The sequence below is a fragment of the Poecilia latipinna genome, unplaced genomic scaffold, assembly GCF_001443285.1.
Source record: "Poecilia latipinna isolate Pla-1442-1.1 unplaced genomic scaffold, P_latipinna-1.0 Scaffold1465, whole genome shotgun sequence".
In the NCBI taxonomy this organism is placed as follows: domain Eukaryota; kingdom Metazoa; phylum Chordata; class Actinopteri; order Cyprinodontiformes; family Poeciliidae; genus Poecilia; species Poecilia latipinna.
Window position 1 is genome coordinate 165,785 of NW_015114081.1, and position 26,602 is coordinate 192,386.

Sequence of the window (26,602 nt, forward strand, 5' to 3'; positions counted from 1 at the left end):
GTGTGTGTGTGTGTGTGTGTGTGTGTGTGTGTGTGTGTGTGTGTGTGTGCATGTGTGTGTGCGTGCTTGAAAGAGGGAAAGTTCTCCATAACTAATGCTTTGGTGTTATGCAGCTGCACAGCAAAGACGGTGAAGTACAGGGTGACAGGAGCTGCAAAAATAGCTACTGTAAAAGGCCAAAGATGGAAAGATTGACAGGATGAGAAACATGAAGAGACAAGGAGAGAAAACAGAAGGCAGGGCAGAGGAGCAAATATCTCTCCTTCCTTGAGAGCAAAGAACGATGGGTTGATTTAATCGAGATCACTTAATGCCACACACACACTGCTCTGAATGTTTTAGTGTTTCACATTCATATACGACAGGGGTTTTCAACTCAAGTCCCCAAGGGTCAGAGTCCTTCAAAGTTTAGATGTGTCCCTGGTCAAACAGACCTGAATCAAGCGGCTGAATTACCTTCTCAGTGTGCAGTCAAGTTCTCCAGAGTCCTGCTAATGACCTGACTATTCAACTCAGGTGTGTTGAAGCAGAGACACGTCTAAAAGCTGCAGGACACCGCCCTTTGAGGATCGGCATGTTAGACCCCTGATGATCCAGTGCTATAAAAAATTTCTCATAATCTTCAACATACACGGACTGTGTTTTCCTCACGTGCACAGCATTTTTTTTCTGAACACTAATAAGCAGATGAGCAAATTTGAGCCTTCATTTGAATTGATGGCTTCAGCCACAGACATTTTGACAATTGGCTGTGCTTGAGGTTAAGCTACCAATTGGATGATGATTACTCTGCTCAAGACTACATCAGAAAGAGAGCATGAGTGACTAATAGCAGGGGATCTAAAAACATCCAGATGCAGTATAATACCTACTATCTGTGTAGAAACCTTATATGTGTTAATACAAGATCATAAATTGGCTATAAAAAAACTATTAAACACTGTAGTCAATAGGCAAACAAAACTGTAAATCAGCCCTTCTGTCCTAATTCAGACTAACAATAATGTCAGCGTGAAGCAAGACTGAACATACAAAAACCTATTTTGATATTAACTATGTTGATTAAAAGGTGGAACGAGAGGAGAACAGATTAAATCCAAAACCGAATAATTTTCTATGTTCATCTAAAGGATGAAAAATATGTATGTCAATATTGTTTTCATTTTCAGTGTTGGTGGTGCTGCAACTTCAACATAAAAAAACTGGAAGAGAGAAGGTTTGTCATTATGTCTTGTTTCATTTTTTCCCCTCACTGAGATCATTTCCACTACAGAAAGAACATTTTCTGGTTGGTGTTGCGCATAAACTCTCACACTTACCCAACTAACATTCACTCATAATCTCAGAACCATTTATTATTCATTGTGCTTCCCGCTGTGGCCTGCAGCCTAAACTCTGAATCTGAACGGAAGGAAGCGGGTCGTTCCGGGGTTTGGCATCTGAGGAAGACCCAGGAGTGCAGACTGATTAAAGGGATCATCTCTCTGCACAAAACATCAGGACCTTAAAGTGCTTTCAGATAAAATCTGCACAGTGATGAGACATCTTTTAGTAACCTTCACTCCTGAAAGTGGAATGAAAAGCAGCTTTCTCTTTGCGGTGTACATCACATAGGTTATTTTCTAAAAATAGAAACATGACATGCACAGGTTTTTTTTTTAAAGTTTTCTTCAAAACAACTAAACTGTGCCAGCTTCCTCTTCAAAAAAAAAAAAAGAAAAGAAAAGAAACAGATATTCTGCTTTAAAGTGAATTTGTGGTCTGTGTAATCTGTGAAGAAAGGGAATTCTTGGTTGACACAATGAAAATACTTTATAGCAGAACTGGGCAGTGAGTGTGTGTTTGGGTGTGTGTGGGACAGCAAAAAAGGAGTTCCACTTAGGTCTTGCTTGAAGCCCATGATGTCGGCTTCACTGTTTCAACACTATTTGAAGTATGTCGCATTGTTAAAATGTTGGAATTCATCAATAAATTCAAATTAATGAGGAAAAAACAACAAATAAATAATTCTGTATAACTAAAGCAGATTGAATATGGTTTGTTTTTTATGTTTAGTAGTTTGAAGCTTACTTTTCATAATTTGTTTGTGTGCTGTTTGCTAAAATAAATCGTAAACCACTTCTGAAAATGGTAAATGGTAAATAAAGAATCAGGCTTAGTGTTCAGTTTAGGGATGATATCAAGTGCACTTGACAGAAAAGGTAAATAAAATCAAGAAGTGAGTGGGAGCAGTTCTAAATACTGCCAACAAAATAATTAAAGTAGAATCCAACATCCGTCTTGCAGAAATAATTTTGCCTCATCATCGTCTGTCTGTCTGAGCATCTGTGACCTTGAGGAGTCCCCCAGACTAACCCCTCTTCATCTTCCTCACCCAACTGCCCACCTAAGTGTAGCCACACAGAGAGTGCGGAGCTCCATCCACACTTCCACTTGAACTGAATCTGAATAGAGGAAATTCTTCCTAAGAGTCTCAGAGTTATTGTAAGTATGCAACTGAACTTGCCTTTCAAGCTCCAAGAAACACATTCCTCAATTCCCACAGAAACACGAAGCGTGGGTGCCTGTATCTGCCTGTGCGTCTATGAGTAGAAGTGTGTTATAGTATGTCAAAACGCTTCGTACAAAATAAACATAATAAATATATACCATTATGTGATGCACGTGTTTGCACCACATCTTATAAAATTGATCCAAGTAGCCTATTTACAACTCAGCCAACTCAGGAGCACCTCTCCTGCCCTCTCACTCTCTCTTAAATCTACCTGGATGCATAAACAGCTAAACAATAATCATCTGATACCCAAATAAACACACGGACTCATCCATGCCCTGTTCATTGATTTCTCCTCGTCCTCTTAACTTTCCAGACGTCAGGTACAGCCTGTAGACAGTCAGTCGTTTCACACACAGCACGATTCTGTTTCTGTCGAAATGTGATCAAACAACAAAAGCCCAACATGCATCTGTTGTGAACACTAGCGGACAGCTTACCGTCTCCATCCGGGACGTCGGGAGCGCTCTGACGGCGAATGTGCGGCTTCGGTCCTTCAAGCGGTGATCCACAGCGGCAAACGCATTACCTCAACGAGGCTTCGGATTCCCTCACAGGGCAGCCTTCATGCCTGTTCACCGCAGTAAGCACGGCAGAGGGCGCCATCGTGTGGCCGACTGGAGCACGCAGCGCAACAAGTGGAAACGAAGGGGAAAAGGACGAGCGACGTTGAAGGAAATGTGTTCGTCTCAATACGCATCAAATCAATATCTTGTTTTACATATTCTGCTTTCAAATAACCAATAAAATATTTTTAAAGTTCTGCCTTTTCACACTTTTCTTTTTGTCTGTTTACACAAACCTCTTAACTGGAATCAATTCATAATTTGAGAAAAGGAGAAAGTCCTGAAATTAAATAGTCAGAGGTAACATTTTTTATGCAATATATAAATAAATAGTTGCACCTTGTCTAAAATGTACATTTGATCCACTTTCCTCAGTTGCATTGAAAAAATATCAAAGGTTAAATTTCGGCTGGTGTGAAATAAATCGTTTTACATCATAAGAACATTTTTCGGAGAACTGTAGTCAAGAACTTCACATATCTCAGCATACAAAACTGAGCAACACCTCTGTAACAAGAGTTCCTGACAGCCATGTGAATAAGAAATAGGAATTATAAAATATGGCTCCCTCCTTACAGATTTCAGAGGTCAAAGGTTGAATTGCACAATGACTCGGTAAGGGGCATTAAGAGTCAGACGATTTATGTGCTGCCATAACTGGAAAATAGGTAGAAAAGTTTAATGGTAGAAGATGCATTCAGTGTACTTTTTCCTCTGGTTAGAAGTGTGTCAGGGTGACATCTCCAGAGGTCGAGGTGAATAGTTTTGCATACTGTTTATAGTCTGTTCAGCAATGGAACTGATGATTTCAAACTAAGCATTTCAGGAACTAAACAGAGGGCAAGTTATGTCTGTAATTAATATGAATGGAAGTTTTTGATTAACAGTTAAACATGCGGGGTGCTGAGTTTCTCCTTTACAGTAAAATGTTCAAGATCATACCATCTGTTCTGAAAAAGCACAGCCGTGCCTCCTCCACACTCAGCTGCTCCTGCATGTAAAACAACTTCTCTGCTGCCATTATTTTTCATGATAGCAGATGCTAAAAAGTGCCAAAATAAATTAATTACTACACAACATAGCGCTGAAAACAATGGGTAGGAATGGTAGAATGTTGCAAAGAATAAAAAGGCATACTGAAGGGAGACAGTTGTTGCCGCTCGTGTGTCATAAACTAAAATGAATGAATGAATGAACTAATTGAGCTCTTTGTCTCAGGTAAATAATCAGTTTATATTTTTGGTGACTGAGAGCAGCAATCTCGAAACGGTTTAATAATTTTACATATTAAATGTTTGTGCATGAAATATATTACCGTATTTTCAGGTCTATAGAGCGCACCTCACTACAAGCCGCACCCATAAAGTAAAAAAAAAAAAAAAAAAACCTGGTATCTCCGCCTCTCTCGGTTTTCCACGAGGACCGTCGTGCCTGCTGCTAGCTTGTGTTTGTTCTAAATGAAAATCAGCACTTTCTTCTTTGATTTCCAATTTTGACTTCCAATGATTCACTTCCTGCTAAAGAGCCTACCTTCCTCTGTATTCCACCTAGAGCTGCTGAAGCCTGTTTTTCATCCAACTAACAGGTGTGTGAGAACAAGTGGACACCTAAAGCATGCAGGGCAGGAGTACTTGATGATCAGAGTTGGGAACCATTGCTATCAGGAAACATGATACAAAAGACAAAAACAAACAGAGCATAAAACAAAACATGACGTTAAATATGAAAAGCAGAAGCAGTCTTGCACAACGCATGTCAGCTAGTCTCTCTATAAGCAGCAGTTGCTCAACACCTGGGGATTGCAGGTTCCCAATGAGCTCCCCCACTTCTTTTTAATGCCCCCCTGGGCAACAGCCCACATGGGCCTTATCAAAACCCACCATGCAGTGCCGAGAATCGTCACTTTTCAGTAATATCTCCTCTGAGGTTCCCAAAAAGCTGCTCATTTTGCTTGTTTAATAGGTCTAAACTGGGACCAGCATGAAGAGCAATAGTAAAGTTTATTTTTACAGCATGGGTCGAAATGAGAACCAGGCATTGAAGACAATGGGGCTGTTGTGCTGAAAAAGCATTTTGGCTCCAAAGCAGCTTTTAGTCACTAAACGGGACAATCTGAGGGCTGCCGGTGCCAGATGAACTTCTGGGCAAACATTTCTATGATGATTGTGAATTTAATTTGCATTGTGTTTGGAAATATTTTAACATTTAGGTAAGAACATCTATTTTAATCTTTTTACGCGCGAGAGATTCTAGGTTATATTAAATGCAACTTTAAAATGTCAAAAACATTCACAAATTAATTTTCTTGTTTTTCTAATGTCCAAATAATACTTCACACAAAAAGTAATTGAAGCTGTGATTAGTGAATATTAATCAGTCAAAGTAAACTCAAATATGGGCATTAAAAAGTACAAATATGCTTTAAAATGTTGCTGAAAGGCATGCATCCATGCTTTTTCCTTGCACGGGCTCCCTATTGCTGTGTTGTAATACACATTTTCTTGTTAGATTTAAGTACTGAAAGTATCATTTTAAACTGTTATCTTGAAACACTTTAATTAGTCACAACATCAGAGAAATGCAATTTCTTGGCATCTTAGAAAGATGAGATATCTGGTAACTTGATAGTATTTTTAGTTAACCACTGGGTGACAAATTTCCAACTGTTTGAATTAAATGAAATGCTGTCAGTGAAATTGTTTCATTCTTGATTAGCTTCTCTCCGGGGGATCTGTTGATAGTAATGAGAAAGATAAAATACAGCCAGCATAAGCCGTTGATCTTCTTGATGTTTTCTGTCTACAGGGAAACACACAAAAAGCAGATGAATGTAAGTGAAACAGAAACCTGACATGTGGTTAAAACAGTGCTAAAACACAATCATATCTTTTGACAAAATGACATGTCATGCATAGGCCTTCTCCGGCTTTATTGTTGTTTTTCACTTTAATGTGTAGTCAGCTGTAGATCTAACCACATTCTATAACAGAGGTACCCCGCATAGTAACTACTACAGAAAAGTACATAGTTTATACGTTACATTTATTCGTAATTTGTTTGATGTTTTGGCAATAATACAATTAGTAAATTAGATCTTTAAGCCAATTAACAGAAGTCTAGCTTTCTGTTTAATTAATAGTGCTTGAACTCTGTGTTTATTATGAACCTTGCCTATGCCACCCTGTTTTTTATATCAAGGAAAAGCCTACCTGTAAAGTCTCCTTTGTGTGACACAGAGAAGCTGTCAGGATGGCGAGACATTGATTGATCATCACCATCTTCCGCTGACTCAATGGGAGATGGCTTAGTGTACAGTATAATCTGTTTCCATCAAATCGCCAGTTCCCAGACGTCCCTGAACAGCCTTTGCAGAACTCAATCACTGCTGGAATATTGGAGAAAACAGAAGCTGTTTTGTTTGTGGTAAGAGCAGCAGTAAGAGCAGTTTCATATTGCACTTAAGAAATATATATATATATATATATATATATATATATATATATATATATATATATATATATATATATATATATAACTTCTATCTGACCTCCATCTGAGATGGAGATGAGATCTATCTGAGATTTTTTATGATAATCTTAATTGAATCCACATTTTACTTTGAAGACTGGACAAGGTTGAAGGTTGAAGTTGTACAAGTTGGAAAAGGATGCATTAAATTCACAACAGTGACTTGTGGCTTCTCGCGTTGGGTTTTGATGGAGCTCTGAAGCGGCCAATTGACAGCAAGCGTGAGGGCTGGAGTGTGGAAATCTGACTTTGGAGGAGGGACTTCCTCCGGAGCAGCAGTTGGATGGAAAGCTGCGTCTGGGCTGACACGTAACTAAAATTAAAGGTACTTCAGAGGCCTCGACCTGGACGCGAATTTTTCAACTTTAACGCAAGCTTGACGGAACTGCGTCGGAAACGTCTGAAGGAGGAAGAGGAGAGAGCGAAGCGGCCCTGAAGCGGGAAGCCTGAGACTTCTTGTTTTGCATTTCAGAACTGGGCAGAGCAGGACTTTGACTTGAAGTGAAGCGGAGAGCTGAGCGACTCCTTTGAAGTGGAGTTGACTTGGCTAAAATAATGCATGCCGAAGCAACTGCTTACACGTAAAGCGGTGCCGTTTTGTGAGTGGAAATGCTCGGGGAGTGACTGGGAGGGGTGCAAAAAGTTGAGTCGGAAGTTTCCACCAGCAGAGACGGGGCTTTCTCGCGCAGACGGCGGGGAGGGGTGCGGGTCCAACATGGGAAACGGGGTGTGCTCCCGCAGGCAGCGGCGGATCTTCCAGTGCCTGCTGCTGGTCACCGTGGTCTGCGGGATGATGTACGGGGGACTCATGTCCTATGAGATGCATAAACAGCTCAGGAGGACCGAGGCGACGGCACTGAAGTACCAACAGCACCAGGAGTCACTCTCGGCACAGCTCCAAGGTAAACACTGAACTGATTGACAAAAAAAAAAAAAAAAAAGAGGAGCGACTTCAACAACAAAACCGCAAGTTTTATCCTCTGTTATGCTCGCTGACAAATGTTTTAGCACTTAAAATGATTCATTACCATCCACGAAAGAGCATCAAAAGTGCTCTTTCAAATCTTAGAGGAAGCTTAATAAGATCCCAGTAAATCCCATTTAACCTCCTGAGATGTACAGTAAACAAATTAAGAAATATTTTCAATATATATTTTTTAAAACTTTGCACTCATAACAATTGACTGAATAATGTATGGAGTCTGATTAATAATATATTGTAGTTACATCACCTTCAGTCATTGCCATTGAGAATCAGTTTTTATACTTAATTCCACATCCTCAATGCAAGATAAATATAAACTGCAACAGGAATCAATGGTGTACTGTACTTACCCATTAGTTGAGGTCAGGGTTGACTTAAATGCCACCTCTAGTTGGAATTCAATTAAAAGCAATGCTATTGTAAGAATAGTGTCGGCTGTTTAAAAAGAGGCTGTTGTCAGTTTGGCCAAACTGGACCAGAACAGTACTGTAACCTGCCTGTCTTTTACCTCGTTTAACTTTCTAATCTCACAGGTTAATCTCCAGAATGCTTTGTTTGGTTAGACAATGTTGCTGTTTGTGCTGCGACTGTGAAAGTCACATCAAACCTGAGATAACTCAAGCTTTTTCTTTACTTGGTGCTTCACAAACACCTGGTTGTCATCATCATGTGGTCATCTGTACCCCAGCTGTGTGTCCACCAGGCAGCAGGTCATTGTGAATATCTGCTGCTGCCTCAGCTTTAGAGCAGGAAAGGAAAGCACTGTTGCTGCACTTTCCATAACACCGGTGCGGCATGAGTTTCGGGACCACTGCGTCTGGCCTCTGTACAGCCAACCAGCCACGCTGGGCACATCCTGTTAACGTTATAAACTCTAGCAAACAATTTTAGTAAGAAAAAACATCAAAGTAAGTTTTATTAGCTACATTGTCCCATTAACAACGAACAATTCTTGAGTCCAGACGCTGAAACTGTGACATGTTGTGCATCCAAAAGGTGGTATGATCATGGATTTGTAAATGTTTTGTTTCAGAGTAGAAATAATTGATCCAGACAGTTAGAGGTGCACCGATTGCAGTTTTCTGGCTGATCACCGATTAAAGACTGACCTGCCAACTACCCCTACAAACAGTCCTTTTCAAAAAGTCAGCATTGAGTCTGGTGATTTAATATCTGTATGGGTGAAGCCTTATTAGGGATGTGTGTGGAAGAAAACATTAATGCTGTTTGAAAGCAGGAGCTTTTTGGCATAAGCTTTATTTGGTTCAAAGTCCAGGGCGATGTAAGGGTCTTGATGACATTTCAGTGACATTGAATCTCGATCTCTGAGGGAGCGGGTGTTGTGTAAATTTTTGCGGTAGTCAAATGTTACAGATATTATATGGTATAATATCTGTAAAATGTGATCTGGAAATCAATTAAAGGCTCCTTATTGTTTCTTGCAAAGGTTTTCCAAGCACTTGAAGTCTTCTACATTTTGTCAGATCGTTAGTAAACAAGCAGTTTCACGAAGACCAAGAAACGCAGTAGAGAAGTCAGGGAGAATGTTGTAGAAAAGTTTAAAAAGTTGGTAAACAACATCCCAAGTTCTGGATAGTTCAATCTATCATACAAACGTAGAAAGAGTGTTAGACTACTGCAAACCTACCAAGACAAACAAGGAGAGCATGAATCAGATAAGCATCAAAGAGGCCCGTGATAACTCTGGAGAAGCTGCTGGAATCCACAAATCAGATGGGCAAATCTGTTGCTCACACACACTCCACCAACACAAATCCAAAAATATGGCCTTTATGGACAACTGGCCTGAAGAAGAAAGCTATGTATGAAGGAAAACCATAAGAATTCCCATGAATACATACATCTGCTCTGATGTGTGGAACACAGAAAACATGGAAAAAGGTGTTCTGGTCAACTGTGAACAAAACTTTCTCCTTTTAGTCTGCATGAAGAAGATCATATGTGGTGGAAAATAAACTGCACACTGAACAGACCATGACCTCAGTGGCAGCATGGTCAAAGTGGGCCACATTCTCAGACACAGAAATGTAATTTAAAGCTTTAAACATACAACCAGAGCTACATTGAAAATGGCCTGCGTCCAAACATGTCCCTGCAATACAACGGCCTAGTCAAAGTACAGACCTAAATCCAATAAGGAATGTGTTGCAAATTGAAACATTGGTATTCTCAGAGACTCTCCACCCAATCTGACTGTACTTGCTGTTCTGTGAAGAAGAATTCACAAAATATTCAGTCTATATGCAAAGCTAGTGGAGACTTGAAGCTGTAATTGCAGCAAAATGTAGTTCTTCCAAGTGCAAATCTAATCATGTGGGGGAACGTGCACACCACACTTTGCAGATTTGTAATTGTATCATTTTCATTTCACTTCACTACTACAGTGAATGTACTACTTTCTCTTCTGGTCTATCTCTATTTGTAACATGAAAAAAATGTGGAAAATATTAGAGATTAATTAAATCCTATTGTTCAGTAATTAAATAACCTTTTCAAACCACACAACTTCAGGACCAGCATTAAATGTTATGTGATTTTATTAACTTTATAGGATGGAGAGGATTTGCTGATCACTGCTGTTTTTTGTTAGTGCGCTAATCTTTCTGGAAACCCACATGCAGACAAACGTTCGGCTATTTACGAGATCATAAACTGATAAAGGGGGAGAATCTGGCTGATTTTATTTTAAATGTAATGTTTTAAATTAGCTGAAAAGCAGTGCTATTTACAAGCTTTCAGCGCTGTTATTCTGCTCTTAGCCGTTGGAAATGGCTCAGACGTAATTAGAGTTAGATGAGGAACTGTTATTTGATTAATTATAAAGATTGGCTGTACCAAACGACACCCCTAATTTAGTTACTGTAAAGAAACGGCAATAAACGGAGACTAATGTACTTGAGGTTAGAATAATAGTGGCAGAGCTGTTTTTACTTCCCCTCCTCCCCCTCCATCATCGCAGTCGGGTCAACAGTAGTAAACCTCACTCATTTACTCCCTTCTTACAAACACATTCTGCTGTGCTGACACGGGCTGGGGTTTTGTTTCATTCCAACATCTTTTTTTATTTTAAATAACTTCCTGGGTGGAGAACTGTTTACTAAATAGCTCTGTACAACGGGTTAAAGGCACGTCTGCGTTTGGGTTTCTCACACGAGCTTTGGAACCAGTCATCTCCAGTAGTCTTTAATCCATGTAACCAGAAATCATCCGTCTAAATTACCCACTGCTTTGTTCAGCAGGCTGCGCATGGAGTTGGCCTGAGGCTCCACCGTGCTCCATGTGAGACGATGTACATGCTTCTGAGTGGAGGGTTTTGTTTTACGCTTACAGGATACGGCAACGGTGTGCTTTAGTGTATGTAAAGCAGCGGCTAAGTCACTTTTCCTAGATACTTGGCGACGATTAGGATTCAGCTGATGTTGAACAGCGACAGTGAAGCAGATTTATCCCCAAACAGAATGCCAGCATTGTGGCACTCTGCGAATGCAAAGCCGTTGCTTAATTCCTTGCGGCTCAATTTCTGAACCGCACCCGGAACTTTCATTGTGAAAAGATGAGCCACCCCACCAATCGCATTGCCCGGGGGAACTCATGTCTTCTGCCAAATGTTAAAGGTTGCTTCGTCCTATATTTAGAGGAAGTGCATAGCTTGTGGGTTGTGAGGTAGCCATATCGATTTTCTGTTACCCTTTCCAACACTGGGCTGGCAATTGTTATTGATTTAAATGATTCAGCAAGCACTCTGAAAAAATGTTTCGCTTTGATTTCACATCCTCAGAGACCTCATTTGTTCATTTTTGAGCTTCAATCATATCAACAAATTAGATCAGAAGTTACTTTACAGTCATATTTCTCAAGTTTTTGCTCACAAAGTATCAAGAATTTCCAAATCCCTTTAATGTTCATATATGTACATATGGAAACATCTCAATCAATTATGCTACAATCGAGAAGTTGCTTTATTCCAGCAAGTCAGTTCAAATGTGGATCCATCACACACACGTTGATTTTTAATGCATTTATTTTGTTTGTATCGTTTATGACTTGCAACCAATTAAAACTACATTTTACCTGCAAATCCTGAAATTATCTAAAGAAAAGAAAAAACATTTCAGAGTATGATGCTATGGTTGACACAATAATGCGGAAGATTTCTCTGAAAGTTGTCCCATTCACAGTGCTGACACAGTGTTGACAGAAGGTTGTGTGGATGGAAAAACTGCGCTAGGTAACAGTTGCACCAGCAACAGGGATAACTTCAGTCTGAAAATAATTACAAAGCAAAGCCCATTCGTTGGAGATTCACCAGCTGTAGCCTGAAGGCAGTGTACAAAGACGTATCCAGGACATCGGTGAAAACCGTCCCTTTCCTTGTGGAAAGTTTCTCCTACAGCAGCAACAACATGAGAAGCATTTTACCTGAGATAAAAAGAAAAGTTGGGAACCAAACTTTAGACAAGTAGAAGGTCAGCGCAGCTGTCTACCAGAGCAGAGGTGCCTAACCTTTTTTTTTCCCCCATGGTCCTGTGGTGAGGCATAACAATAAACACAAGACGACCTCTGGGCCAGGCTGGGAGCTCGCTCTCCCACTGTCCACTCACTCCTTCATGTCAGCCGATCTGCTGCTCCTCCTGCTCCCTCTTCACAGCTCACCTTCCTACTTATCAGGCCCACCGCTGAAAACATACAAATGCTTACGGGTTTTCAAAAGAAAACTGTTCTCACAGTCTGATAACCACAAATGACAAAACGTATCGACTTTCCACCCTGCGGACCGGTACCGGTCCTGGTTTAGATAACTTTATGCATCCCTTTGCTAGAGATGCTCATTTGGGTTAACAGCAGAACTTGACAGCTGCCCACGCATCCAAAAGCACCGTCATCTGCTTTAAGGATTGTGGCATCTTCAAGATCATCGAGATACTTTTCAGTATGTGGACGTTTCTGTCCTTCCTTCATTGGTCTTGTGTGTGTGTCATCTCAGTTTCAGAAGAAATAAATTCTGGGTTTTAATTGGTCGTAGTAGTTCAAATGAAATGCATGCTTGAAATGAATCACTTGAATGAATGAGTTCAGATTTCCCTTTTTCTTATTTGGACGTTCCTGTTTCTGGGTTCAGAGGGTTACAGAAGTGCTTCGTGTGTGGGTAACAGTCACCACCGCAGGGTTAAAATAAAGCTCCCACAGGAACAGGAAATTCGACACCAAGCTGCATCACATTAGTTTTGCACAGATGTCTACTAGTACTCACAGTTACTTTGTAAATATATTTGAGATAAAGTGCAGTAAGATGTCTTGCATCTCATTCTGTTTTATACAGATTTTACAGAAGAGATAAATCAATAGTTTTTAAATCAGACCTTAAAAACGGTTAACTGTAACTTTAACTGGATTTAGGACATGTCCCTCTTGACAATGAGACATTATGTCTCAATGAGATTTACCTGAACAAATGGAAGTAAAAGTAAATGAATGACCTCGGATACATAAGCCATAATAGCAAAACAGGATGTAATCAGAACAATCAAGCCATGGACTGGAAAGAGACTCTGAAAACCCTGAGTAAAAATAACACACTGATGTAGTTTCACTGTGTTCACACACCCACACACACACACACACACACACACACACACACAAACTTTTATGTTGCATAATCTGACTGTTTGGTTTCAACGTCACATTTTTCATCATTTTGTCAACATGCAATGATGCCTGCATTTAATCACATTTTTAGACATGAATTATTATTGCAACCAAGAATGAAAAAACAGTAAAAGTAGCAATTCCAAAAATATTTGTTTGGTTTTGTAAACAAAATCACACAGCTTGTCATTGATTGGAAAATAAAAGTAATAAATAGCATTATTGCCCATCCCACCTTCTGGCCAGACAGAAAATTATTGATAAGGAAGTGAGGGATACTTGGGAACTTTCTGAAGCCTTTTCTTCAGCGTTTTCACCTCTGCCTCTGATGCAAACATAGTTTCTCTTCATAGATTTTGAGGCATTTTCTAAAGTGGAGATTTTTTCCTTAAAAGCTTTAAAAGCAACTGCAGATCTGCACAGTTGGCACCATTTAGCAAAGCTTCAAATGGACAAAAAGAACCAGCATCTGAAGCGACGGCAGCAGAAAAAAGATCGGCCTTTTCATTTGTGTTGGGGCATGCCCGATTCCAAGACCAAGGTGGATTTTTCATTATCCAAACTATAATAAAAGATTTTATTTAGTCAAAAGAACTTTATCCTATTTATTTAAGGTTTATTACGTTTATGATCACTCAGCTTGAATTAAGCTTAAAGATCCTTTTAGGCATGAGTATGGCAGTAAATAAGAAGTGGAAACATAAAAACCAGCAGGTCTCTTCCCTGATGGGGTTTATTGGATTGTTGGAGCTGCAGCTTTTAAAAGCAGTCTATAAAAACCAGTTGAGCTCAAATGAGGTCAGATTTGTTTATTTCCTTTTGTTTTTAAATAGATGTGTTTTTCAGATTGCTTCAGAAACTTACAACATATAATAATGTATTGAAACTAAAACTAAGGCCAATTTAAAAAAGCAACGTGTAAGTTAAAAGAGAAGACTTTAAGATCTTATTCCATGAATAATAGATGTTGAGCAGTGGTATGTTTGGTTTAGAAAGCCATTAGGCAGCAGTTGTGTATTCGGTCTTAATGGTGGGCTGTGTGCACGTGCGTGTGTGTGCGTGCGTGTGTGTGCACGTGCGTGTGTGTGCGTGCGTGTGTGTGTGGAAAACCTACAGATTTACCAGATACTCAACCTCCCTTTTAACACTATGGGCCAAATACAATCAATATAATCTTTTCCATATCTAAAGCAGCAGGTCAGCAAAGGTCCACCGCTACAGAGAGCCCTGTTGTTCTCACACTGCAGGTACACTGAAGCAGCAGTGTGAGGAGCAAGTTTCACTTGTCTGAGGGGAAAAGGCTCGGAGAATGTAGACCGGATTAGTTTCGTAGTCGGAGCTGCAGTAGATCTCTCAACCCTTCAGCACTGAAAGCAGAACCACATCAGAGCGGTGCAGTGTGAACTTTTCATTGAAACTGAAATTGATGAGTGCATCGCATCGACTCACTAAGGAATCATAAAATGGTCTTGAAAAATCAGAGATGTTTCAACAATATGCCTCTTTTTCCGGATCTGGATCTGCATACAGCTACATAAACTGAGTCGGCTAAGTTTGCGGTTCCTCAGAGTCACTCTGCTTCTATTGCAAATAATTTTAATTATTATGCTGTCACATTTATAAATGAGATGGTTTTCTGGTTTCTCTGTTCAAACATGTTCCTCATCTTTGTTTCAACTCCTACTATTCTTTTCATAAATGTTACATTTATCGCTACAAGCAATATATTTTGTTTCTTTTTTTGCATCTTAGAAGCATTCCTCTATTAAACTCATCGTCTTTACTAATTCTATTTCTGTAGCTTATAACAGCCTCCATTTTTTCAGTCATTATTTATTTATCAATGTATTCCCTAAAACATATGATTGCACTTCAGGTTTCATTCAAATAAGTTAACACATCTTCTATGGGGGGCGGGGAATCCCCCATAATCTTCAAGCTGAGTTATTGGCAGGCTCTCCCACAACCACAAAAACATGTGGAAGTTATAATAGAAATTTTAATTTCATCATGAGAGGTTATTTGAAAAAGATGATCTGTATAAAAGACGTTTCATCATTGTGATTTTCACAGGTTTTGTATGTTGTCTGGAAAGATGCTGGCTAAAGTTAGGTCCAGTGTTCAATAAATTATTAGAAGAAATTGTGAGTTCTTAAGATTTCATTGGTGCAGACCATTTTGATGTACATGCATGTAACCAAAGAATAATACAAACAAAGACGGACTTTATTTTCTCTGACTTGAGTCTCAACAAACTCTGTTGAAACTTATGAACCATAAAATGGTTCCTACTGAAACCGTCACCCTGCCTCAAATTAATTGAAGGCCTGATCTTCCCGATGATCCTGGTGATCTGTCTTAACAGTGTGGGTCGATAATTCTTTATAAAAAAGTTTTTTTCTAAATAAAACTGATGTCTTTAATTCTGGATTGATTCCTACCTCTATTCTAATTTAGCAGCAGTGTTTTTGGAAAGATATAATTCTTAATGCGGTCGGTGTATTTTATTGTTGCCCAGGCAGGAGGTTTCCTCTTTGTTTTTAAATTAAAAAGGTCACAACTACATTTTTTTTTTACTGTAATGGTTAAACAATAAAACAAGTTTAATTGCATTTAATTAGAAAAACTAGTTATCTGTTTCCCTTGAAGAGTCTGTGGATTTAGACACGATTCATTTTGTACTCGGTTCAGATTTATTCGAGGTGGATCACTAAATAACAAAGCAAAAAGCTACATTGAAATACCAGGTTTATTTACCAAATAGTTCAGTTTCTTTCAGAAAATTGTCAGAGAGTAACAGACTTCATGAAGCCTTTACTGTTGTGTAGACTGTGGCCATCAGCTACAATGTAGTAGCTGCTCCTCAGAGACAGCTGTCGCTGCCCGGTTAGGTAAATATGACGCCTGGCTGTCATGTCACCCATAAAGCTCACACCCTGCTTCTGTCGGCCCCACTGAAACAAATGCTCAGGTGTGTTAGAGCACGTAGGTTTGTCACGGTGTTCAGATTTAGATTGTAGCTCCGTTTGATTTCTCTTCCACCGGGATCTTCCTTTTATGCTTTATCCTAATATTGTTTTCATTTAATACCTAGTGGTGTATGAGCATCGATCAAGGCTGGAGAAGTCTCTTCAGAAGGAGAGGTTAGAGCACAAAAAGGCCAAAGAAGGTGATATAGACATTTGCTTCTTTATCACTATTTTTAATAAAAGCAGTTTACATTAACTCATATATTTTTTCCCCCTTAGATTATCTTGTTTATAAACTTGAAGCGGAGCAATCTCTGAACAAAGAGAAGGTGGGTTTCTCTTCCTTCCCTCTTCAGACTGTTGCTTCCCATTCTCTGCTCTTCATTGCTAACATTTTGAACTGTAACGCTGTATGTGGAAAACAGAAGATGTCGTAATCTGTCTTCTTGTGTTTTAAATAGCAGGATGCCAACAGCAGACTCAACTCCTTACAGGTGCAGCATCAGATGCTAAAGGTTAGAATGATCACACGGACGCCCTCTGATTCACCCTGCTGGGTGCTTTCCCGTGTTTTCTTCCTACTTTCAAAACAGACATTTGCATGCTTTACCCAGACGTTTTTCCTGTTGCGCAAGTATGCAAATGGTCCTACATTTTTGTATCACTTGTCCCATTTCCTCTGATTTTCATGTGCAATCAGTGGATTTGTGGCTTAGGGAAGCCGCACGGTGACGAAAGTCTTTTATTTCTGTCAGAATCAGCATGACGAGCTGAAGAGGCAGTACTACGAGCTAAACGAGCAGCACCAAGCGCAAGGCGAGGACCACGGCCGGCTGCTGGACGAACACAGAGATCGCTACAATAAACTGCAGCAAGCCAAAGAGGTGGAGGTCTCCCAACTTAAAGGTAGTGATGGTTTCATGTGACTAGAAATACCACAGAGCGATGGTTTCTCACGTGAAAAAGTTTCAAACAAGAATCTGGAACATAATCTAACTGGTTAAATTTGAAAAAACAGCAATTATTTCTGCTGATTCTAGATTATATTGTAGATGTGATGTCATATTAACATTTATTTAAAGTTATTTCAATAAATAAACTTAGGCCTTAATATTGAATAAACACAAAATACATGCTATAGTAATTTTCAAGTGAACATCTTATGTTATTTATTGAGTTGTTTGTAAAAAAAAAAAAAAAGAAAACATTTATTTGGCATTTATAACAAGGTAAAATTTGTATAGAGAAAGAGGGAAAAAAGTTCAATGCAAAGCAGGTGAATTTTACAAAGATAAATAAATAATTTTGCTCCCAATTAGTTTGTTCCTAGTTATATGACTTTTGTCTTCATGAAATTTTAAATAATTTCTCATTGGACAGTATAAAGCTAAGTAATGTGTGAATCCCTTAGTTCCTGACTTTAGTGAGATCTCAGAAAGTTTTTACACCAAAGCATCACTTACATGATGAGACTAACTGAATATGGCACACTGTCAAATTTCCTCTATAGCAGAGTGAGATATTTAACTACAGGATTTTCAGTTTAAAATCTTGCTATTACATTTTGCTTTAAATAACGCCAGAAGTCACAGTAGAAGCGTCGGTCAAGTCAGTTTTGTAAGTTGAGAACGACAGCATTTTATGTGACACCACTCATCCTTTATCACAGAATCTCACATTTCCCATACATGCTTCTAATTTTACCTAGCAATTTTACACCCAGTTCATTGACATAAGCAGTAAGAGATCTCTTTATGTCTATGTATAGAAAGGTAATGTGCGTACTGTTTCTGACAGAGCATGTTTATAACCTGAGGGAAGAAAATAAACAACTGAGGAAAGCCCACCATGAGATTCACACCCAGCTACAGGATGCCCAGGTGAGGAGGACCCAGCGGTTTGTCTTTAAGACTCTAATTACACAATAAGTAAATATCTCGCCTGGCTGTCAGCATTTTCTCTTGCACTAAAAAATATGCTGACATGACTGCAGAGTCCGCCTGGCTCTAAATGCATCGGTTCTGCTCTGTGTTCAGCTCAAGCATCAGAACCTGAAGGCGGTCCACGACCAGCTTGCACTGACCCTAGAGGACCACAAGAGTGCGCTGGCTGTAGCTCAGGTGGGAAAGCTGTGATACATTCCTGTTGTTTACTGCAGTCGCATAACAGACTAACACTGAGGATATGTTCTTATCCATGTGTCCTGAAGCTGCGCCATGTAAGCTCCAGGGAAAGGTTCTCATGATGACTTTAATTGATTTAGCTTCATCTAGTTCCACTAATATGTCCTTGAAGCTTCGTTGTTTTTTTTTTTTCTAGAAAACATACAAGGTAAATTATTCTGTATTATATTGGACCTGTAAGGATGGATATTCAAAAACCCTCCCCTTTTTTTTTTTTTTTTTTTTTTCTTGCTGCTCTTCCTGCCCGTTAGGATTCGTTAATCGATTTTATGGCTCTCCATTAGTGCTTCTGGTTGAACACATCCTCTCCGCTGCAGGGCGTTTGGGTCAAAACGGTTAATCTAAAACGTGCTGAAGCCAATCGGATGGAGATCTGTAATAAAACGATGAGGGGGAATGAAACAATGGGGCAGAAATTAAGGAATTAAAGATGGCTTTTTGGATTTAATCTCACTGTTCTGGTCAAGCGTATGCATGTGTGTTTTCAAAAGGAGAGCACTCTATTTTAACCTCAAAATGATAGTGTTACCTTTTCATAAAAGGAAGTTAACTAAAAATATTTCACGGTTTTTTAGTGCTCATTATGCAAATGAAGTGGATATTGAGTTGGAGGCACATGCAGTGTCTTTTAGCTGCATATAAATGACAACTTGGCATTTCCTTGTAAATTCTGGGTCGTGATTTTGTTTAAAACTAAATACTACATGGAAAAAAGTTATGCATGATTCTGTATCACTTATCAAGAGGAAAAAAGTGAGAAGAATAAACTACTATATTGCCAGAGTAGTTATTTAATTGATGAAAGGCAAAGTTCGTATTTAGAACACAATATATTTTTTTGCAGAGCCCTGAATTTCATGTAGTAATAAATTTCTAGCCAAAAACACTGTGTTGAATTTTGTTACACTTTTAGTCAGCTCTTATGTTGTCATTGCAGTGAATGACACAAAAAAAACCCCCCAAAAAAATCAGTGAATTATAAATTAGAAGGTCTAAAGTCATTTTTACTCAGTAGAAGTAAAAAATTATGAGGTACATTTTTGATATCCATTTTTATGAAGCTTTATCTGAATTGAATTAGGATTTCTCCTTCAGAATTTTAGTATGAGACTAAAATATTTATTATTATTACTTTTTGATTCCAGGAGTGAAGGCCGTATTCTGTGTGAGAACGAGCTTGTGCTACAAAACAAGGGTTTGTGCTCGTAAAACAAATGCGCAATGTTGACAGTGTTGAGCTTTTCACCTTTCTTTTGGATCTTAGTGGTTAGCAGTGGTTAGCGCCTTTAGCATTACCAAAGTATCTATATGTCTATATTCCAGAGAATGGAACCATCTTGTTTCAGACAAGCATTGTAAAATGCTATGAAGGATAAAACGGATAACCTTTTCAGCCTTCTTGTTATCTGCTGAATGTGTCTGAAACTTAAGCGATTATTAATCAAGGCGACTGTTGGACGCTGATTACTGACCTGTTTCTGGATTATAATTATTTTTTTTTTAATAGTTGCACAGTTTTCTAATATCTCAGCTTTTCTTCTGTTAATGTTTTGTCTCTTTAGGCCCAGGTGGATGAATACAAGCAGCTCAAAGAGACTTTGAACCGGGAACCAAACCGGGCACAACCCGATCCAAACTCTATTGCTCAGCAGCTGCATGCAGCCACAGTAACAGCCGAGTCCCATGTTCACCAATCCCAGCAGGCTGCTAAAGAGACGCGCGCTCAGGGAGAACAGCGCCCCCACTGGGACACAGAGTCAATGGTAATGAGGGAATTCTCATTTGATGAATAAAGCTCTGAATGTACAAATCCTCTTCATTAACTTCCTGCTGCTTCCCTTTAAGCTGGATAATCAGGAAGAGAAGGAGGCCAACGCCCAGTCTGAGGTCAATTCCCACCCTGCTATGTCCCAGCCCGGCCTGTCTGAGAGGGATGAGGACAGAGAGGGAGAGGCTGAGAGGAAGAGGGAGCTGGCAGAGGAGGAGATGGCTCAAGCAGGACAGCCTCAGAAGCTGGAGGAGGACCTGGACCAGGCGCATGACGAGCAGATGGAGGAGGAGGAGGAGAGGGAGGAAGAGCAGCCTGATGAGAACGCGTTGGACAGACAGAGACGGCAGCCACAGCTGGTAGGAACCAGGACACGCTCAGCAGAGTTCACAGCTACTCTCAATTAAAGGACTGGCCACATTTTTTACTTTCCAAAGTTATTGATTTTAGAAACGATTAATGGGATTAATCAATTGTTGAAATAATCGTCAACTAATTTAATAATTAATCAATTGTTAATTGGAGTAAACGGAATCAAAAAGAGGCCATTTGCTGAAGGGACAACATACTCAGAGCAGAAGTTAAGGCTGAAAGATTAAGATGAAAATAAAATACATTTGTCTGTAGATCTGTTTTAATCAGAACTCCTGAGGTGACATAGTTTTATCTCTATCCGGTTCAAAATCTGGGAAAAATAAATAAATAAATGTTTTTTTACTGGATTGTAAAAAATTAGATTTTTTTTTTTTTTTTTTACAATCCAGTTATTAATTGGTTAATCCAAATAATCTCTGCACTGAACTGACGTGACGTCAAGCAGAAAAGGCTCAGCTTTTCACTTGTTCTCTTAAAAGAAATTGTATGCTGTAGCATTTTTGACAATAAAAATTTATTTTCCTATTTGAAAAAGGAACTGAATTATTTGCTCATTTGCATATTTTAATGCATCACCAATATTATATAAAAAGGCTTAAGTGCTTGAATAAAATCTGCAGAATGTGCTTTTTTTTTAAATCCAATTAATCATCAGAATAATTAATTACTAAAATAATCATCAGTTGTAGCCCTTGTATTGAGATGCCAACACAGAGTATTCTGTAATGTGAAGTGGAGTGGAATAATTCAACAGACCAACACTAGGCATGACTGAATATAAGATCACCATGGGTGAAACATGGTAGTGGCAATATCATGCTGTGGGATGCTGTTATTTATGACAGATAGAAAAAGTACAACTTGTCAGAGGTTTGAAACTGGAATAGAGGTTCCCTTCCAACGAGACAACAACCCTAAATCAAAAACATTTGTCACCTAAAATCTCCTAAAAATACTTTGAAATATGTCATAAAATAAAAAAAGGGCAACAGGTACGTGTGTATATCTTTCGGCAGAGACTGTGTAGAGTGTGCCAAGTCACAAAAAAGGACAAAGTAATGCATGTGTGCAATTCAGACAGATGGATGACTCACGTCTGCTTTTCCGTTTCGTTGTGGCTTCTTAGGACAACCATGCAGAGCTGCACCAGGGGGGCCAGCTGCAGCAGCAGCAGCAGGCGCCAGCTCAGGTGTACCACCTGAAGTCGGCCTACGAGCAGCAGCAGGAGCAGCGGCGCCTGGAGACCCTGCGGGACAACGAGCGCAGGCAGATCCAGATGCGACAGGAAGCGCTTCAGGCGCAGCGAGAGAAGGTGCTGAAGGAGAGGGAGCAGCGGCTGAAGGAGGAGAAGGAGCGAGAGGAGCAGCAGAACAGGGAGGCTGACAGAAAAGAACAGCTGCTGAGAGAGGAGCACCAGAGGTCAGGTTCAATGCCGAGCCTCGAAGTTTCATAAAGAGGCACACACGCTTTAAATCGTTTTACTCTCGTTCAGTAAACTGATAGTACAGCGAGTTATTGTTCAGAGTTGGAGAAATGTGTTTTTAAGACGAGGCGCGATGAGGTACGACACGCATCCAGGTTGGATCTCTAAAAAAAAAAAAAAGGGTTGTCATGTGGAAAAGTATGGAAGTTGATGTATGTTCCACAACTCCATAAGTTTGAGGAAAGAAAATAAGGATTTGAAAAATATTTGTTTATCCCAACTTTTATTTCCTATCCCAATGTCTAATTGTTGTGTCCATCTTCTCTCTCTTCCCTCCCACTCTCCCTGTCTTTCCTTCCTTATTTGTGTTATAATCTTCCGCAAATCCACAGTGAATGTTCAGATATTCGAAAACAAACCGTAAAGTTGAGTCTCAGTCTGCAACTGCAGTTATGACGTGACATTATAAACGGTTCAGTTTCTATGTTTTGATTGTTGCGTTTACGGGGTAACTTTGTAAAGGGGGGATGTCTTTTCTAAATGTCGATCATTGTTGCTATGTTAGGAAAAGACTGGAGTACGAGAACATGAATGAAGACGTTCCAAGAGAAGAGGACCGTCGCACTGCTAACGAAGGAGGTGAGACAAGAAAAGCTTACACCTGGGACAAATCCTGTTTTCATCCTTAATATATATTTTGAGTATAATTGTCATCTTTAGATACAAAAGTCATCGAGAACGCCACTGCATAATCCCTCAATAAATGAATATATCTGGTGAACATGTGTGAGGCATTCGTTACCTTTTTCTTTCAAAACTCAGTTTTGACCACCTTTAGCTGTGTTAAATCAGAGATTCAGTCAACATAATTAAACTAGAGGTTAATGTTATTTACATGCAGTGTGTTATTTAATATCAGCGAGTGCCTCTGCTGTTGGTTCTGCGTTTCTGTTGTCTACTCAGCTTCGTGCTGCTTGTTGCAGCTTGTTATCTCTAGTGACCCTCTTTGCACCTGCATACCCAGCATGTCTGTCTGCTTCACTGCATAAGAAAAAAAAGCCATACCTCCAGAGTGAAAAGGAGTCATACAGAGCAGATTTACAAAATAAGGATAAGTTGATACAGAGAGGAAGACTGGGGGTGGGTGCAGAGCTGAACTGCCAGCAGACAATCTTAGATCCCAAAATACCCAATAAAAGAGAGTTAGAAATTTTCTCATTCGTTTTTATGCATAAATTATTTGTATGAGGAAATGATCATTACATCACAGTACAAATCCAGAATGAAATGATTTCTGTGTTATGTCTTTAAAAGCACCTACATCTTGTTTACACTCTGTTGGCAGAGAGAGACGTTCACATGTTGCATGAAGAGGAACAGGAGGAGAAACGACCAGCTCACATGGCACCCCCACATCAGGTGACTGTCATATCTGCAAAAATCTGAAGTCGATCACTCGCTTCTACATCTTTCCTTTCCCTACCTAATAAAAACGTGACTTTTGACATGCAGCATTTGTCTGATTTGGTTTTTTTTATTATTATTATTTCACTCCATATTTAAAACACTGAGTCTTTACTATAACTGATTTGATTCTCCTTCGGAGGGCGGCGTGGACGGTGAGGTAGATCCTGAAGACGACCCCAACAACCAGGGGGAGGATGAGTTTGAGGAGGCTGAGGACGAGCACCCGGCACACAGGGCTGCTGAGGAGGAGGAAGAGGGGGAGGAAGAGGAGCCAGCCGCTCCTGGCCAGCACATAGACTCTCATCCGGGCCCCGGCCGACCTGCTATGGAGGAGGAGCTGGTGGTGAGTACAGGAACATGGATGATGTGAGGAGGACAACGGATCCGCGCCTGGGGAAAAGATTGGGATAGAATTGTTTTTATTTTGTGCTTCCAGATGGCTGGAAACCCAGATCAACAGGAGGATGCACTGGATGATCAATACCAGGAAGAGGACGAGGTAACGCGGGCTCACAGCACAGCTCTACAACATGTGAATACATAAAAAGAAAAAGTAGAAAACTTGACTTGGGTCTGTTTCAAACTAAACACCATTTACAGGAATTTGGTCAAACTTTAAATATATTTCTTAACGAAAAACATTTACTAAGTAATTTTCGCTTAAGGCCCAGGAGGATGTAGCTGGTGGAGAGAAAAGGCAGGAAGAGGGAGTTGAAGAGGAAGGGGAAGATCCATATAATGAGAACACGGAACAGGTGAGTTTTGTAGAGAAAGAGCTGAAAGTTGATCTTTATTCCCAAACAGCGCAGTGATAAAAAACAAAAAAAATAAAATAAATAACAGAAAACTATATTTCTCCCTTGCTGCAAAAGATAATGCATTATAATGTAACGGTGAGCTTTGCAGATTCTTTATTCCTCCATTGCTATCCTGCAACTATTGTGCACCTTTGAATGCATTTCAACTACATGTTGGATGTTTCCAATTCTTTGCAGTGTTGAGGTCTCCTTGTGCAATACATGATTATTTTAAATACTTTTTTTTTTTTTACACACATTTATCAGGAGTGCATGTAAACCTGCCCTAGTTTGTATACAATAGCAGCTGAAGAATTAGCTGGTGTTCAGCTATGTGTGTACACGTCTTTGTTGTGTGACTGACTGTAAGTTGAACCCAGGCCCTTGTGAGTTCTGGTAAATGAGGTCAGTCAGGTGCTGCTGGGTTTGTCAGGGTGTCAGGTTTTCACCTGGGCTTGGATTGTCCGTTGAAAGGAAACTTAAGTGAATGGAGTCTTGGTCAGATGTTGTCAGAAACTGTCATATCTGGAGTTTTTAGACTGCTTTCATAACGTTAAAGTGTCAGTAAAAAAGACATTTTAGTCCATTTGACTCCTTATCCTGGAGCTAAAGTAGCAATGTTTTATTCCATTGTTTGTGGCCATTGCAGTCTGCACAGTCAGGTTTATGTTTCACTGCTAAATAGAATAATTTACATATTAGTAGCCTGAGCGTGGCAGTTTTTGGATTTCCAGTGTCACTGCAGTTTTAATTCTCAGCTTCAAGTTAACTACCCTGAACCTTTAAAACAATCATTAATAAATCAAAAATACAATGTTTAAGTGACTCTGTTCTTTTTGTCTGTGCTTGTTATGTGGACCAGAACGATGCAAAAAACCAGGATGGGCCCAGAAAGAAACAGAACCACCAGAACGGAGCACACGAGGAAGAAAACTACGAGGAGGAAGAGGAGGAGGTGGAGGAGGACGCAGCCGGTCAAGATAAGGGAACCAATCGAAGAGCAGAAATGTAGGCTGAGCAGCTGCGGCGCATTTTGTGCTGCTAGTACAGCCAGTCAGGAATTAAAACCAGCCATCCATTCAGAATTTTGCTGCAGAAAATCTGAAAATTGTGCCAGGAACATAGGAATCCAAACACTGAACACTGTGGACACAACTTTTAACGCTAAATTGCATATATGATTGTGTATTTTTTTTATTTTTATGTTTTTTTTACCTTTATCTGCTTTTCTGTTTCCTTGCTCCTCTGGATAAGAGAATGTATTTTTTATCTTTATGCTGAGTTTAAGGGAAAAAAACAAAAATATAATTTTAATACTGTCAGACCCCTTTTGTATGTTTTTTTTTTTTTTGCAGACAGTTGTATTTTTGCTAAGCTTAGATGTTCATTTACATCATACATTCCAATGAGTAATGACATTTTATTATTTATTGCTGGAGGTAACAACTCTGACAATCATTAAATGGTGCAACATTTTAAACATTCATCTTCTGCTGGAGGAAGATTGACATTTAGGCTTTAACCAGCTTCCAGCAGGGTGACTCGCAGGGGCATTTTCTCTGGATTTTCCTGTAAAATTGCCACTCAAAGAGACATTTGTGGGAAAGCCGCTAAGTGCTGAGTGTCACACTGACATGTGCCTTCCCGTTCGTGGAATCCTCTCGTCTATCCTAGCCGTTTTAGGAAATAATTTTAATGTAAAAGAAGAGATGTGAGAATACCGTGTGAGCTGAGGTTTATGTCCAGTCAGCTGCTGGTGTGAATAAAATTCACCGTGTACAGAGAACCTTTTTGTAAATTTGTACACCTGTTATATTTGATACAAAACAAAGGGATTTTTGATAGTATTAACGCCTTGTCATCTTGATGGAGTGTGGAATAAAGAGGTTAAAAGTTCTAAGTTTTGGATAAGTCTCAAACATTTAAAATTTAAATCTTTCCGATTGTCTTTCATGCACAGATTTTTTTTATGTGAATCTGTAAGGTAATTTCCTGTGTTAAACTAACACAGCGCTCAAATTACTATTCAGTTAGGAATAATTATAAAAACAAAATGTTTTTTTATTGCCAAATTACTGCCTCCATTAAACAAGTAAATGGAATTTGTTTCACAGTATGAATATGTTTGGGGCAGAATACTTGGCTTATAAAAGAGTGCAGCCGGCTTCCAGTTTAATTTATATTTATACTTTTTATAAACATTTATCATCCACAAACATTCTTAATCAAATTGTCTCTTCTTTGCCCGTGCCGTCCCTACGGATCAATTTTTTCTCCACCACGTAGCTTCTTGTTTTGCTCTCGTTTCCTCTTCCTTCTG

General features: G+C 39.4%; 2 protein-coding genes across 3 annotated transcripts in view; one reads left to right on the plus strand and one right to left on the minus strand.

Annotated features, from left to right (window-relative positions):
- veph1 (ventricular zone expressed PH domain-containing 1) overlaps positions 1-3,120 on the minus strand; it is an 82,325-nt gene extending 79,205 nt beyond the window's left edge. The window contains exon 1 of the mRNA XM_015057460.1: positions 2,995-3,120. The gene's annotated coding sequence lies outside the window, so the exon portion shown is untranslated. The remainder of the gene's footprint in view (positions 1-2,994) is intronic.
- Positions 3,121-6,896: 3,776 nt separating this feature from the next.
- Positions 6,897-25,410, plus strand: golim4a (golgi integral membrane protein 4a). Of its 2 annotated transcripts, none has more exons than XM_015057471.1 (16): positions 6,897-7,550; positions 16,395-16,469; positions 16,549-16,598; positions 16,734-16,784; positions 17,025-17,175; positions 18,067-18,149; positions 18,306-18,389; positions 20,015-20,215; positions 20,298-20,579; positions 21,722-22,014; positions 22,584-22,657; positions 23,364-23,437; positions 23,625-23,828; positions 23,922-23,984; positions 24,151-24,240; positions 25,145-25,410. In XM_015057471.1, the coding sequence occupies exons 1-16, from the start codon at positions 7,208-7,210 to the stop codon at positions 25,292-25,294; spliced, it is 2,268 nt and encodes a 755-aa protein (XP_014912957.1). In that variant the 5' UTR covers positions 6,897-7,207; the 3' UTR covers positions 25,295-25,410. The 2 variants fall into 2 exon arrangements, with proteins under 2 accessions (XP_014912957.1, XP_014912956.1); XM_015057470.1 differs by having other exon boundaries at positions 6,898-7,550; positions 16,731-16,784.
- Positions 25,411-26,602: the final 1,192 nt, after the last annotated feature.

Bases quoted from the DNA above. Each gene is read 5' to 3' on its own strand.
- golim4a (XM_015057470.1), top strand. From the start codon at position 7,208: ATGCCGAAGCAACTGCTTACACGTAAAGCGGTGCCGTTTTGTGAGTGG. The intron at 20,580-21,721 runs GTAGGAACCAGG...GTGGCTTCTTAG, and splicing joins AGAGACGGCAGCCACAGCTG to GACAACCATGCAGAGCTGCA. The intron at 23,438-23,624 runs GTGACTGTCATA...TCTCCTTCGGAG, and splicing joins ACATGGCACCCCCACATCAG to GGCGGCGTGGACGGTGAGGT.